This window comes from Drosophila yakuba, chromosome X (genome assembly GCF_016746365.2).
Source record: "Drosophila yakuba strain Tai18E2 chromosome X, Prin_Dyak_Tai18E2_2.1, whole genome shotgun sequence".
In the NCBI taxonomy this organism is placed as follows: Eukaryota; Metazoa; Arthropoda; class Insecta; order Diptera; family Drosophilidae; genus Drosophila; species Drosophila yakuba.
In genome coordinates, this window is record NC_052526.2 from 11,694,042 (window position 1) to 11,707,159 (window position 13,118).

The window sequence follows — 13,118 nt, forward strand, 5'->3', positions numbered from 1 at the left end:
TGTGGAATCTAAAGAAGATGCCATTTAGAAGCAAATATATTCAAAGAGATCGAATCTTTCAGCTTTCAAATTGCGACTTTTAATGTTAAATCAAATCAATATCACAATTAACACAGTTATTTTACCAATGAAAAACTAGTTCCGATATTACATGATACTGAAAAAAACCTACATAAATGCAAGTATTTAATCAACATTTAATTTATTTCAGACTTCGCTGCACTACAATCAGTAAAAAATCTCACAGAAGGAATAGCAGTTGATTTCGTTGCAGGTAGCAAAATGCACTGAACGATAATTGATCTACTTCCACGATTACGCCTTCAGAAGCGGATTCCCATGGTCCCAGTGGCCGATCCCGAGCAGCACATGTGCCACCAACTGGTTCTCAGTTGCAACAGGATACGCGTCACATGTGGCAGGTTTTTCTGATTCTAAGACCGCTAGACCAAATGTAATGGCGAGCACTGTCCAAAGCGCCAACATTATTACATTTGGTAAAAAGGAGAATAATAAAAGCATACAGGAAGTTTTGGTTTCGGCAAAGCTAGTTCTTCACCAGCCACTTGCAAAATAAAACACACGGAATGCTTTTTGAGTGCCCATTTGCTTTCGTTTTGTACGTTAAAACATAAAATAAACATTTTGCTGCTGCAAACTAAGCGCATTTTTGTACAGTGAAATCGGTCATTTGCCAAATGTTTATCTGCGAATAAAGAGGTGATTTTCACTTTTAACATTTAACAGAAACCTAAAAGTCGAGTGCTTGGGCATTGGCACACCCATTCAGCTAGTAGAGTTGCTATTTACAATCTCAGTATGTTGAGATTATATAAATTTGATGTTAGTCTGCCTTTTGCTCCACTGTGCTGTCAGTCGACGACTTGAGACTAATTGCCGTGTGTTCTCAATCTTGATACCGCCAGCTCAGCATCTCAGCAGCTCCACAGGTCCACATCTTATAAATGCAGCGAGTGGCAGAAAGGAAAAAGGAAACGCTGCCGCTGGCAGGTGCAATTAGGTGCATTGCACAGGTGGTACAGTCCACTGTACAGTGAGCACGCGTGCCGATGGCCAATGGCCGAAAAAGAAATCCAACTGGGCAAAAGGTTCCGCCTCTGTATTTGTATTTCGTTTGCATTTCCATGGTTGCACCACAGCAAATCGGCACATAAATCCAAGCGAGCACATTCCATAAATTCCGAGACACCGAAAAGCAAACCAAACTGCTAAACACTCGAGGGCAGCTCATGAAAGCCGAAAATAAATAAATATAAACAGTCGGGCAGGCAAACAGTTCATGTCGGGTGAAAATAGTGAAAAGCATTCATGGGCCACGGCGAAACCGAAAACAAATTGAAAATTCAAACAGTAAGCTACGGAAACCGAACCAAAAACGAGACGTTGCTGCTAAATCGCACCTTTTTACGCAGGGTGCGAAAATGCACTGCGAGAAATGGTTCTTAGAAACAAAATATACATTGAAATATAATAGAAATCATAAACTAACTTATACATTTTATCGTTATTTATAGTTACTAGCTTGGACTCACCTTGCCTTTGATGAGCGCCTGAACAACGATCACCTGGGCAGCGCGATGCACCTCCTGGATCTCGCCGGGAATGGGATGACCCATGCCCGGATCGAACCAGACCAGATCACCCTCGGCCCAGTCCATGGCTCCGGTGAGTTGGCGTTCTCTGCTCTGGACTCACTATCCTGCGCGTCTGGCTGTGGGTCAGGTCAGTGTGGAAACGATACTTTCCCGATCTTCTGCACCTGGGCTTCCTCTATAGTGTTGAACTCGCTGAGATTGGGAGTGGAATGGAGTGCGGAATGGATGGTGGTCTTCAAACCGGTTGATTCATTGCTGTAAGTAAAATGCGAAATGGAAATTAACTAAGTACATTTTACAAATTTTCTCTCGGCACACAAAAATTAATGCGCTCGGCAAAGAAAAATTCAAAAATTCGTGCAATTACGACGCCTTTCTATAAAAATTCCTCGCTCTTTTGCATTATAAAATTGTTGCCCAGGCGGCTTATCAGACTTGTATCCAAAAGCACCATCGGTGTGATTTTGATGGGGATTTTGATCGTGAGCAACGGTGACTGTTTGCAGTCAATGACGCGAAGGCCGCTTTATTAATGAAAGTACAGATTTTTCGTTTCTTCGCATCTATGTGAATGTATATAAATATATATGTTAGTTTTATTTTTTTTTTTCTTTATTTATTTGTCTCTGTGGAAATGTTTGCCAACCGAGACCGAGGTGCAATGAAATGCAACGGCGGAGGAAAAAGAAAAAACAACTAAATCGTGAAGCGGTAACAATGACAGTAGCAACGTTTGCATCGTTGCAAAAGATCCGAGGGTAGCAAACTGAATTAATAAAACATGTCGGAAATTCACGAATTGGAAGCTGCAGTGAAGGGACATCCCAATCACAGATTTCAATAACCATCAATGCTAAGTAATATAAAGTTAAGAGGCACCAAAATGAACTTTATGTAGCAGAATGGAAAAATTCTTCGATTGAAGTCAAGTTAGTGAAAGCAAGGTCAGTTAGACAGATACAATAATAAATTTTTAATATTTAATGAGCGCGTTAAAGGTATTTTTTGTTATTTCAAATTGATGATAATACCAGAAGCACTTCGATATTAAATAAAATCCAAATGCTCAAACATGACTCGCATGCACAATTGGCCAATCGAAACCAACCTCAACAAGATCCCATTAAAGGCAATTAATATGCCAGAATGCGTTTAAAATTATGATCGTTTCCAAAAAGCAAAAAAGTGGGAACGGCAGCGAAAGAAGCATGAAACATTCAAGTTCATTAAGAAATTTCCAAAAAAGCAATATCGTAAAATATGAAATGCGAACGCCCAAAAAAACCCCGAGTATATATGTAGGTTGGCCAAAAGAATATTAAGCAGATGCGGCAAGACCGAAATAAAAAGTGGGAAAGAATGTTATGCTGTGGTTGTTGTTGTTGCTTTTGTTTTATCTTTGCCTTTTCTCAGGCAAAACTTTCACCTGATTTGCGGCAAATGCCTTTAGCACACACAGACATAAATATTTATGCCCAAAACAACAGAAACATCAAATGAAAATAAAACAACGACAGCAGAAAGAGAGAGAAGTTGTCGCAAATTGATTTGATTTGATTTGATTCGAATTGATTCATGCAGTTGTGGCTTAAGTGAGTCAATCGGATTTGGATTTGTTAACTGGAAGTGGATTTGAATTGCAGTTGGACATGGAGTTGGAATTGAAGTTTGGGCCTGGCCCAGTAACGAATCTGTGTGCTGCCAACTGGCCCGGCAAGTGCTCACGAAATAGCAGCGTCAATGGAGGAACTTGTTTTTCGAGACCAAATGGCTGGAGGGAGGCTGACACTTCGTCAGACATTTTCATTCAGTTTGCCGCTTCATAAGGCCAACACGTACGCACCAGCCCTCTCTTTCCGTCGAGCTTTTGGGGCAACATGCCATACACTCAGCGAAATACTCGTAAGTATTCAAAAATATCATATCAAAATGAGAAAGTAATCGCCATCCTAGGCAACCCAATATTTTTGTTCTCACTCGATTTATATTCCACATTATTGATTCTCAGTTAATGTTTTCTACCGTGTAATAATCACAACAACAATGACTAAGGCAGCCAGCAAAAATCTTGGCTAGCTACGGGTTCGACCGCATTCCAATGCTAAGACGTCGCTGCCTGCAGTCCATGTTTAATGCTAAGGTAGCAGCCAAGCCAAAACGGCAGCAAACGAAAATAGCAACAACAGCCTCATGATTGTGCGACAGTGTGTGTGTGTGTTTGTGTGTGTTCGTAATCAATGAGCAAATATCCAACGATGTGGAATAACAATCATAAGAATTTCATTTGCAACTAAGTGTTGGATAAGTGAAGCCAGCTTTTTGCGGCATGGGTTGGGCACTTCACGTTGGCAACGGAAGTTGCGCAATGGAAGGCACTTCAATTCAGATTCATCTCTCAGTCAATATATTAATTAATATTAATATTATTCATAGAAAAAATAGATTTGGCAGAAGGCAAACCCATTAAAATGGTTAGTTTTAGCATATCAAACAGATTTTTGGAAATCACACAAGTTTGTTACCTAAGTCTTTTGTTTCGCAGTGCCCAGAACTGCACTCGAACTTAGGCTTTAATTCGAATATAAAATAAGCATCCAAAAAACAACCAAGTAGCGGTACAAGTTCGTTGCCTAAGTCTTTCTATTTTCGGTGACAACTACAAGCGCTAAAGAACTCAAAATAAATAACAAACTCTTAAATTGGATAACAGACTCTTTTCTTATTTCCATCTCGACATATTTCCATCTTCTATAGCAACTGCGTTCCCATGGGACAAAATCGGATTCTTAAGGCGATGTTTTGTTCGATTTCTAAAATGATTTGTTATCAGCTATGGACACACACACACACACACACATATATAAATACCAGACCGCACCTGCTTAAATGCTTAAATGTTAAGTTATGCATAAGTTGAAGTCTGGTGTTGCTGTGGCTGTGTTTGCGTGGCTAAAAAATGTGTTTCTAGTGTCTCCACAGCTCGTTTCTCGTAGTTTCGAGGGTATTGATACATTCTTGGCATAGCTGAGAAGTCGGAATGGCCCTACAAAAAAAAAAAAACAAGTGGCTAGGTGAAAATCAGGGAGCGGAGGGGGGCAGAGGTGCGGCTTAGGCTGCCACGAAGTGAAACTCGATAGAGTGTTTTTTCTTTTGTTTTTTTTTTTATCTAAACAACACCTCAACATCTCGCACACGCACAGCCAAATACGATCTTTAATTATGTTGCTCTGGCTGTTTGATTTTACGTTTACGTTTACGTTTTCGTTTACGATTTCGATTTTGTTTTAATTGAGTCGGTTTGACGAACTGCAATTTGCAATTCGAGCTGCAATTAATTTCGGTTTACTTCGGTTTACTTTCAAGTTGCGTTTTTGTTACCCACTTAACACATTCGCTATTTGCTCGCAGTAATTATGCATTATTTATTGTTTATTGTTTACTGTTTTTATTTTATTTAAGTCTATTGCTATTCGATATGCAAGTTGCTTTCGTTTTGGGTGCGTGTATTGTTGATTGAAAGATAATGATAATGAACAATTAATTTTTGTTAAATCCACATGTGTTTGGTTCACAAGATCTACATTAAATAATTGAAAATGTTCAAACAAGAATAATTTATACCTATAAACTGCAGCTGATGAACGATATGGGCTCAAAAAGACAAAATCCAATTTAATGGCCGGCAAGCTTTCGGTTTCTGGACTCGCACAGATTCCCAAATTGGATCTGGCATACCAATCTGGGCTACAGAAAATTACCTCTCCGTATCTGGTTAAAAATCGAGGGGGAACATCCGCGCGATAATCTGCAATCCGCTGGCCTGTGACTTCGCTGAAAAATACCTGGCTAATTCAATTTGGACTGCAGTCCTACCATTCTCCCCCCGGGCCTTGCCATTTCAATTAAACCCAACGGCGACGTCAACAACGTCTGGCTGCGACTGGCTGACTGACAGTTTGACTTATTGGCTAAAAGCTTTGGCCAAAAACAGTCAACAACAGCACGCACTCACCGCTCTTGACTAGGCTTGTCTAGGGAGTGACTAGTCATATATTATTTTGCTGTTGTTGCAGTAAGCGGCTTAATTGCCCTGCTGCTGCTGCTGCTGCTGCTCACTCTTCGTTTGCTCGTTTTTTTTTTTTTTATTTCGGGTTGGACAAATAGAAAATTTCATGTAGAAAGAAGAAATATTTAGCAAGAAGTTGAAGTCGGCGCACGATTTCACTAGCACCAGGGCCAAAACCAAAACCAAAACCAAAACCAGAGTCAAGCCAAATGGTATAAGCCAAGTTCGAGCTAAAATGGCGACACATACACACAGGCGCGTGCAGAGAGTAAGCCAAAAGGCCAATAAACCTTTGGTAAAAATGAAAAAAAAAAAAAAAAAACAGAAGAAAACAGAAAAAAAGCGCGCCATGTTGCCAGCTTTTGCTCATCGATCACAAACAACACACACATGCACACACAGAGAAAGACAAGCCCACAATACAGCAGATAACTTTATGCATGCAGAAAACAAAAAGGGAAATTTTCAAAAGTCCATGCCGGAGACAATTGAAAGTGGCGGTGCATAAAGTATTCTAACAATCAACTCGATTCAGCTCAACTCAACTAAAATCGAATCAAATCGTTGGTGTCAGCCGAAGGAGTGCCGCTCGATTTGTTTTTTTGCAATCGTTTTGCGTCTATGCGTGGCTGCCGCACCCGCAACATTGGTTGCTGCAACGAGGGGCACCATGCACACTGAGAAAAAATACCACATAATTTAATTAACTTTCATATCATCCTATTCATATCAAAATACACACATTCTAAAATTCCATTGCTTGTTGTTATTCGAATATTACATTAAACTTATTTAGCTGTAGTTTGATTTAGCCTATTTTAGTGATTTTTTTCGGTGTACCACTACGGAGGCGAATTGGAAGTGGGCGCCCTGGAGCTGGGAAACAGCTGCGTCTTGGGGGCGTTGCGGAATGTGAGGCAAGGCGGTTCGTGGCCAAAAAGGTACTGCAATACTTCAAACGCAAATCTCACGGAGGTGCCGCCGCCAAAGATGGGGCTTCGACTCCAGGGGCGCCATACGTGTATGTAGGTTAACAGATATTGGTTTGGTAGATGTACAAGCCAAAAAAAAAAACAGAACAACACCGAAAATCCAATCTATTAGTCTACATACCCAACTCCATTCGGCCAACTATACATATTTTCTACAAATAAAGTTCATTTGCTTAACTTCCATTACGCGACTTTCTCAAACCGAACTCAAAACTTAACCCACAAATATTAAACGCCGTCTTTTCGATTTCATTAAGTCAAAACTAAACAAAAGTTCCCAGGCGAAATTGATTTTGGATGCCTCCAATTATCGCATCATCCAAATCGATTAAAAGTTAATAACAGTGTGTAGGGTTTCGACCAAAAAACGAAATCGATGACGACAACAAAAGAAGTATCTGTTCAAGTTGATGACGAATATGCGGGAATTTGCCGCGAAAACCGCACGAAAATAAATTAATAAAAAACGTAAATTAAAAATTTCACTCAATGGAGATCGGAGATCGGAGATCGTTTTTCTTGTTGCTGCCTGTGTTGGCTGTGACTATTTTGTTTAAATAAAGTAAAAGTCAATTAACATCTTTGTCGCATTAGCATGAATGTGAGTGATTGTGTGAGCTGGCATCGGTGGTGGTGGTGTTTGCTTTGGCTTTGTTATGCATTTTTAGCATTTGTGGCTCGCTTTTTGCCTTGCCAGCGTCCCCAGCATGAAAATGAGCACGAAAGCGAAAAGCAAAAAATAATTATCGATAGCAAAGTGGGAAAAGTTTGCTCTAGGACTACCAGATACTCTTGTTAACCCATTGACAGTCAAAGGGATTAAATGGAGATTTCTCAGTGTTTTACCATCGTTTAAAATAGAGAAATGCTCCAGTCACATGGCACCATATAAAACCCGTTCCAAAATCGTTCTCCCATAAAATCACTGAACTATGGCTTTTGGCCAAAGACCTTGATAAATTCTTAACGCTGACCCTCTTGGCGATGCAACAGTGGAACCCTAATAAAATCACCCTCCGCCAAGCTATAAAGTATAGGGCTATGCCAGCGATAAGAAAACACGGCAATGAGCTGGGAAAACAAAAGACTCAGGCAACGAACGCGAACTCGGGAGAGAGGCCAACTAAGAAGGGGAATAAAATGGGGGAGGTGGGGGGGGGTCAGGGCGTTGTTGTACGGAAGTGGCACGCATACACCGACACAAACGCACACATGGATATACTCCAACACACAGAGACATTCGGAGCTGGCCAAGTGGCCACTGCGGCATTCTTCGATGGCCGGAACCAGTTTTCTTTTGCTCCACCACCAATTTTTTTTTGTTTTATAGCATTTGCGTCGATTTTTTTCTTGATTTTTTTTTTCTGGCTTTTTGCACGCCTAACTGTTTGCGATCGTATACCGTTGGCAGCGCAGCGTTCTTGGCTTCTTTTGGCTTGCCATGATTTGCCAAAACGTCGCCGATCGAAACCAAACGAAAGCCAAAGCCAAAGCCAAAGCCAAAAAGCGATACAAAACAAGAAACGAGACGGACGAACCGATCGTAGGGATCGTTAAAAAAGAAACCGAAATATAGCATCGAGAACCACTCGAGTACCGTTAGGACGAGCTTATGCAACTGCAACTGCATCGGATCGAGAATCGGAAAAAACGGAAAATCGTAGGATGGGGCTGCCCAGGTGCCGTTACACAAATTGAAATCGATCGCCTTTGGAGACGAGAACAGGTCTTAATATCTGTTGGCATCTGGATCTCAGGTGAGCCCGAAATGTATTCGAATTCAAAAAGTTCATGGTTGCACACGTGCAATTGGCTTGAAATCGAATGCATCTTCGATGAGCTCACCGCAATGCCGAAACTCTATTACCTCTATAATTAGCCATGATGGGGGTGGCTCAAACTCAGAGAACTGAGAGAACATTGTTGCTATTGGCATTGACATTGGGCAGTCTGATTAATTGATTGACTGATTGTGAATACAGTTTTTTTTTGGTAATAAGCGTGAATGATTTCATTGGGGAGTTTTTAACATTCTACAAGTAATAAATCCTTTCAATCTTTCTGAGCTTATAGCTCTGAATAGTTTCAGATATTCTCAGATTATAAATGATTTCTTTCTTTATAAGAATTTTAATTCTACATAGCTCGAAGATAATTGAAGAATTTACAAAATCTAAAGCTGCTCCGCTAACAAACAAATCCTTTCAGAACCGAGATGATTTTGAGAGCGCTTCATAACGAGAATGCCAATGCAGATAGTTCAATAAGAACGATCTTTTGTGGCGCCTGGCAATCCTGGTTTTATTGACATTCTTCTGATATTTAGATTCAGATTGAGATTGAGATTCTGATTTGAATTCCGAGAGAGTGAGAAAAAGGTTACTGCTATTTTCGCTCTCTCTCGCTCTCTCTTTTGAGCGTGACTTACTTGCTTTGTTGTTGCCTTGCGTTTCAGATAACCGTTCTGTTCTGCCAGCGTGTGAGTTTGTGTTTTATGTTTTTTGAGCTCTTTCTTCTGCTGTCGTCTTTCTCCTTCTGTCCCCCTTCTGTCTTCTGTCTTCTCTCGGTTGGTTTCTTTTGGCGTCACTTCGTCACCGCACACAGAACATTAGAAGAGGAAGAATTCTGCTACATTTCATCCGCAGTGTCTTCCGATACTCTCTTCTCTTTTCTTCCCTCTTTCTCGCTGCTTCGTTGTTTGTGATTCTTAATATTTTGTTTTTTTTTTTCTATTTTTTACGCCGATTTGCTTGTTGCGTTGTTTGTCAAAAAAGTGTCGACGCTTTTGAATTTCGTTGATCAGAATTGGAACAAATAATTGCACGGCACTTGCGAGTTGGGTAACGAAAAAAAAAAACAAAACTTAATTTGACCGCTCAGTATGTACATAGGTATTTGTATAGTTGTGGCTATAATCCGTGGCACGCCGCGCACCAAAAAAAATGCTCAACAAACTTCTCCGGCAGTCAAACAGCAACTGAAATGGCCGAAACCACTGGAAGTCCAATGGAACTATGGTCAACACAGATCACTTGTTGCCGACAGAGAGAGATAGACAGAGAGAGCGACGAGAGAGCGAGAGAGTGCAAGTGCAGGGTTGCCAATGACATTCATCTATTCATATTTATAGGTTGTCAAAGATAACGCAGTCATTTACTTACTTACTTACTTTACTTACTTACTTGGTTGTTCGAAATTAAGGAAATTTAAAAACCCTCTCAAATATATGTTATCTATTCAAAAGGTATAACCTTAACAATAGCAACAAATAAACATTTTTCATAATAGAAAACTACGATATTTAAAGTACTTTTGACAACTCTAAGCGAGAGAAAGAGAGAGCTCAAAAGCTGACAAGGAGCCGCGCTTTCCGGCTGAAAACTGGTTTTTCATCTCACGCAAGTTCATTTTTCAATTGCCGGCAGTGTGGCCAATTTGATAATATTATTAAAAATACTTAATAATTGTTTCTTTTTAAAATGAAATTTTTGAAAAAAAAAAATGGCAATACATTTCACACATATTTACATAATAGAAGAATTATATTACATTACCGGTTTTGTTTTGAAAGGCAAAGCTGATTGCTATGAAACGCAACAACTTCGATAGTCATATTGGCACCGATAGCTTTGCAAGCAGTGCAGCGAACTGATTAAAAAGCCCGCGTATTTGAAATGAAACGTAACAAGCTACTTGTATAATTTTCAAACATTAACTTTATTCATAAGAGCGACAGAAAAAAAATTCTACGATGACTACGAGAGGCGCGATCGTTGATCGCTGCCCTAAATCTCCGGATAGGCGCTGCCAATGAGGTTCTTTCCCCGGTAGCGCCACGAATAGGTGACGATGCCGAACTTGCTATTGCCCAAGGACACTGGACAGGTGCGATCCGGCCGTAGCTGGAAGCAGACGGTGTACAGGGCGAGCTCCAGTTCCGGAGAGGTGCCCACGAACACAGTGTTCACCGGCTTGTTGAGTCCCTGATGCGAGAAGCGGATCTTGACGATTTTGCCCTTCTGCAAGAGATTACGACATTTCTTTAACTCATTTCCATTCATTTCAGATTGCCTGATCATACTAATGTACCGAAAGATTTCACTGACACATCCGACACCAAGGACCACTTACCGTGCCAATATCCTGCTCCTTCATATAACCCTTGTAGTCAAAGCGACCGTCCTTTTCCTCATCGCCAATATAGACCCAGTTGTGGAATCCGATGATGGTGCCCTGCTTCACCTCGTGGACAAAGACGTGCTCGAAGCCGGAACTGCCGATCTTGCCCTGACCGCGGGAGTACTGTGTGAACCACAGCTCCTTGACCAGATCGCGGTGGGTCTTCGGATCGGGACCGACCACTCCCTTCTGCTGCAGGAAGAGCATGGCCTGACGCATCACCGGCGTGGCCATCACTGCGTCCAGGAAGTCGTTCTCCTCCTTGCGCTCGTTGGGGGTCACATGCTCGTTGACAAGGGTGTCCTGCTCGTAGTTGTTGAACAGCAGTCGCATCTTCACGATCGTCGGCGATTCCAGAGCCTTTGCGTCCACACTCAAAAGTCTTTGGAGAAAAAGTAACGACTGGATTTTAACGATTTATGTAACTATGGATTACTTACGGATTGGGTGCCTCATCGGCGCTGTCAATGGAACGCGTGCGTCCCTGCAGATTCACCCGAATGTTTCCGATCTGGCTGTTGCTCTCCTTGGTGTACAGTTGCTCCGTCAGCTGGCGGATCTCGTCATCGGTGGCCACCGAGTTGCCCGACGACTGGAAGCCGGGTCGCACAGTGGTTGTGCTGCCGCCCCCACCTCCGACCTTGTGCGGTTCCACCGACACTCCGTGGGCGGGAGTGGGCGCTGCCGAGGAAGAGGACGGTGGCGTTGGTGTCGGCGTAGGCGTGGCCGCCGACGTAGCCTTGGTGGGCGGATGCACAGGATGCTGGGGCGTTGGCAACGGCGATTGCCAAGCCGATGGAGAGCCCGGCGTGGGCGTAGGCGAGCCTGGCGGAGTTTTGGGCCCGGGCAGAGCTGGGAAGTCCTCCTTTTGGGATGGCCTTCGAGGTCCTGGCAGCGCCGGGAAATCCTCCTTTTGCTGCGGCGTCTTACCTGTGGTGCTGGTAACGGGCTTCGCTGTGGTCGTGCTGGTCGTAGTGCCCAGTCCAAAACCAGGACGTCCTGTTCCTGGCGTTGGTTGTGGTCCACCACCGTAGCTCAGATCGTAGCTATTCGGCTGCGGTTTCTGTGGCCGATAGGAGGCGAATCCGGGCAGAGGAGGCTGCTGTGATGGCTGCTGTGATGGCTGGTGTGATGGCGTTGCCCTGGTGCTCGATGGCCACTGGGGCGGCGTCTGCGGATTTTGGGATGCTCCGAAAGGTGAGGATCCCGGTGTATCGGGTCGCGGTCCCAGCGGCATCAGTGGTGCATGCGAGATGACCAGTGGCGGTGGCTTGTTGGCTGCCGTGGGCGTAACCACCGCCGATTTGGGGGTGGTGACCACCGGTGGAGCAATCGTGCTGGTGGTAGTTGTGGTGCCATCACTGCCAAAGAACTTCTTGAATCCACCAAACCAGCTGGACTTCTTCGTCGTCGTCTCCACGGCGTCTAGCGGATCCGGTGTGATCTGTACCTCATTCTTGTACGCATCTAGCGGGGATTATGGTTCGGAATATAACGTTATGACTACTACCTGTTGCCCAAATGGTTTTTCGCCATTTCGCCTACCTGACAAACGAAAGTGGCCGGCAAGAGCCAGGCACACAAACACTGCGCTCAATGCCAGGCAGCGCATTTTGCTCGATTTATTAGCACTTTGCCTTGGCGTACTACGATTTGTCTTTCAATTTCGACTTATTCAAGTTGCCAAGACTGCGCGACCAACTGAACGGAGACTCGGCAAACGACTGACTGACTGACCAGAGACTCCAGTTCGCCGCCAGCCGCCTGATCTTCGCGATCGCAGCTGATGTTGCTGTTGTAGCTGCTGCTGTTTTTGGATTTGTTTTTGGATTTATTAATGAGCTTACGACGCGATCGTCGGCGGCGTGGGTTTTGCCTCTATGCAGGTACCCTACAGCCAGTTCAATGGGCTATTTGTGTTGCGAAGAAATAAATGTCTCATCTTAAATACAAAACATTTCACCAGGCTGAGTTCACAGAAATTGACGACTTCTTGCATGGCAAGAGAAAACTAAGGACTTTGCATTCAGCTAAAGCAATTACTTTTGAAACACTTTAAAGTAATTCTAACGAAAATGTTTACTGTGTGTACGAAAGTCAGTATTGGTTTTAAGTATTAAGTATTGAGTACTTTAGTCTTCAGAGCTGCAGCACCGAAATTTCAGATGCAGATGCCGAGTTCTGAAGGGACCTGCTTCAGCAGGGGCTAATCGAGGGTTATGGTCCATAATTACCTGGGCAGAGCGCTAATTGTCGAACAAAAAA

The 13,118-nt window shown here is 42.9% G+C and overlaps 2 protein-coding genes across 2 annotated transcripts in view; both read right to left on the bottom strand.

Moving 5' to 3' along the window:
* Nucleotides 1-9,683, bottom strand: part of LOC6525089 (unconventional myosin-XV) — a 29,707-nt gene extending 20,024 nt beyond the window's left edge. Inside the window, exons 1-2 of the mRNA XM_002100892.4 lie at nt 9,103-9,683; nt 1,554-1,871 (exon numbers count right to left, since the gene is read on the bottom strand). Of these exons, the coding sequence (XP_002100928.2) occupies nt 1,554-1,679 (126 nt within the window). The 5' untranslated portion in view covers nt 1,680-1,871; nt 9,103-9,683. The remainder of the gene's footprint in view (nt 1-1,553; nt 1,872-9,102) is intronic.
* A 689-nt stretch (nt 9,684-10,372) lies between these two features.
* On the bottom strand, nt 10,373-12,593 carry LOC6525090 (poly(U)-specific endoribonuclease homolog). Its single transcript, XM_002100893.4, has 4 exons — nt 12,399-12,593; nt 11,294-12,320; nt 10,806-11,235; nt 10,373-10,693 (listed from the first exon to the last, which is right to left on the bottom strand). The coding sequence occupies exons 1-4, from the start codon at nt 12,463-12,465 to the stop codon at nt 10,460-10,462; spliced, it is 1,758 nt and encodes a 585-aa protein (XP_002100929.2). The 5' UTR covers nt 12,466-12,593; the 3' UTR covers nt 10,373-10,459.
* Nucleotides 12,594-13,118: the final 525 nt, after the last annotated feature.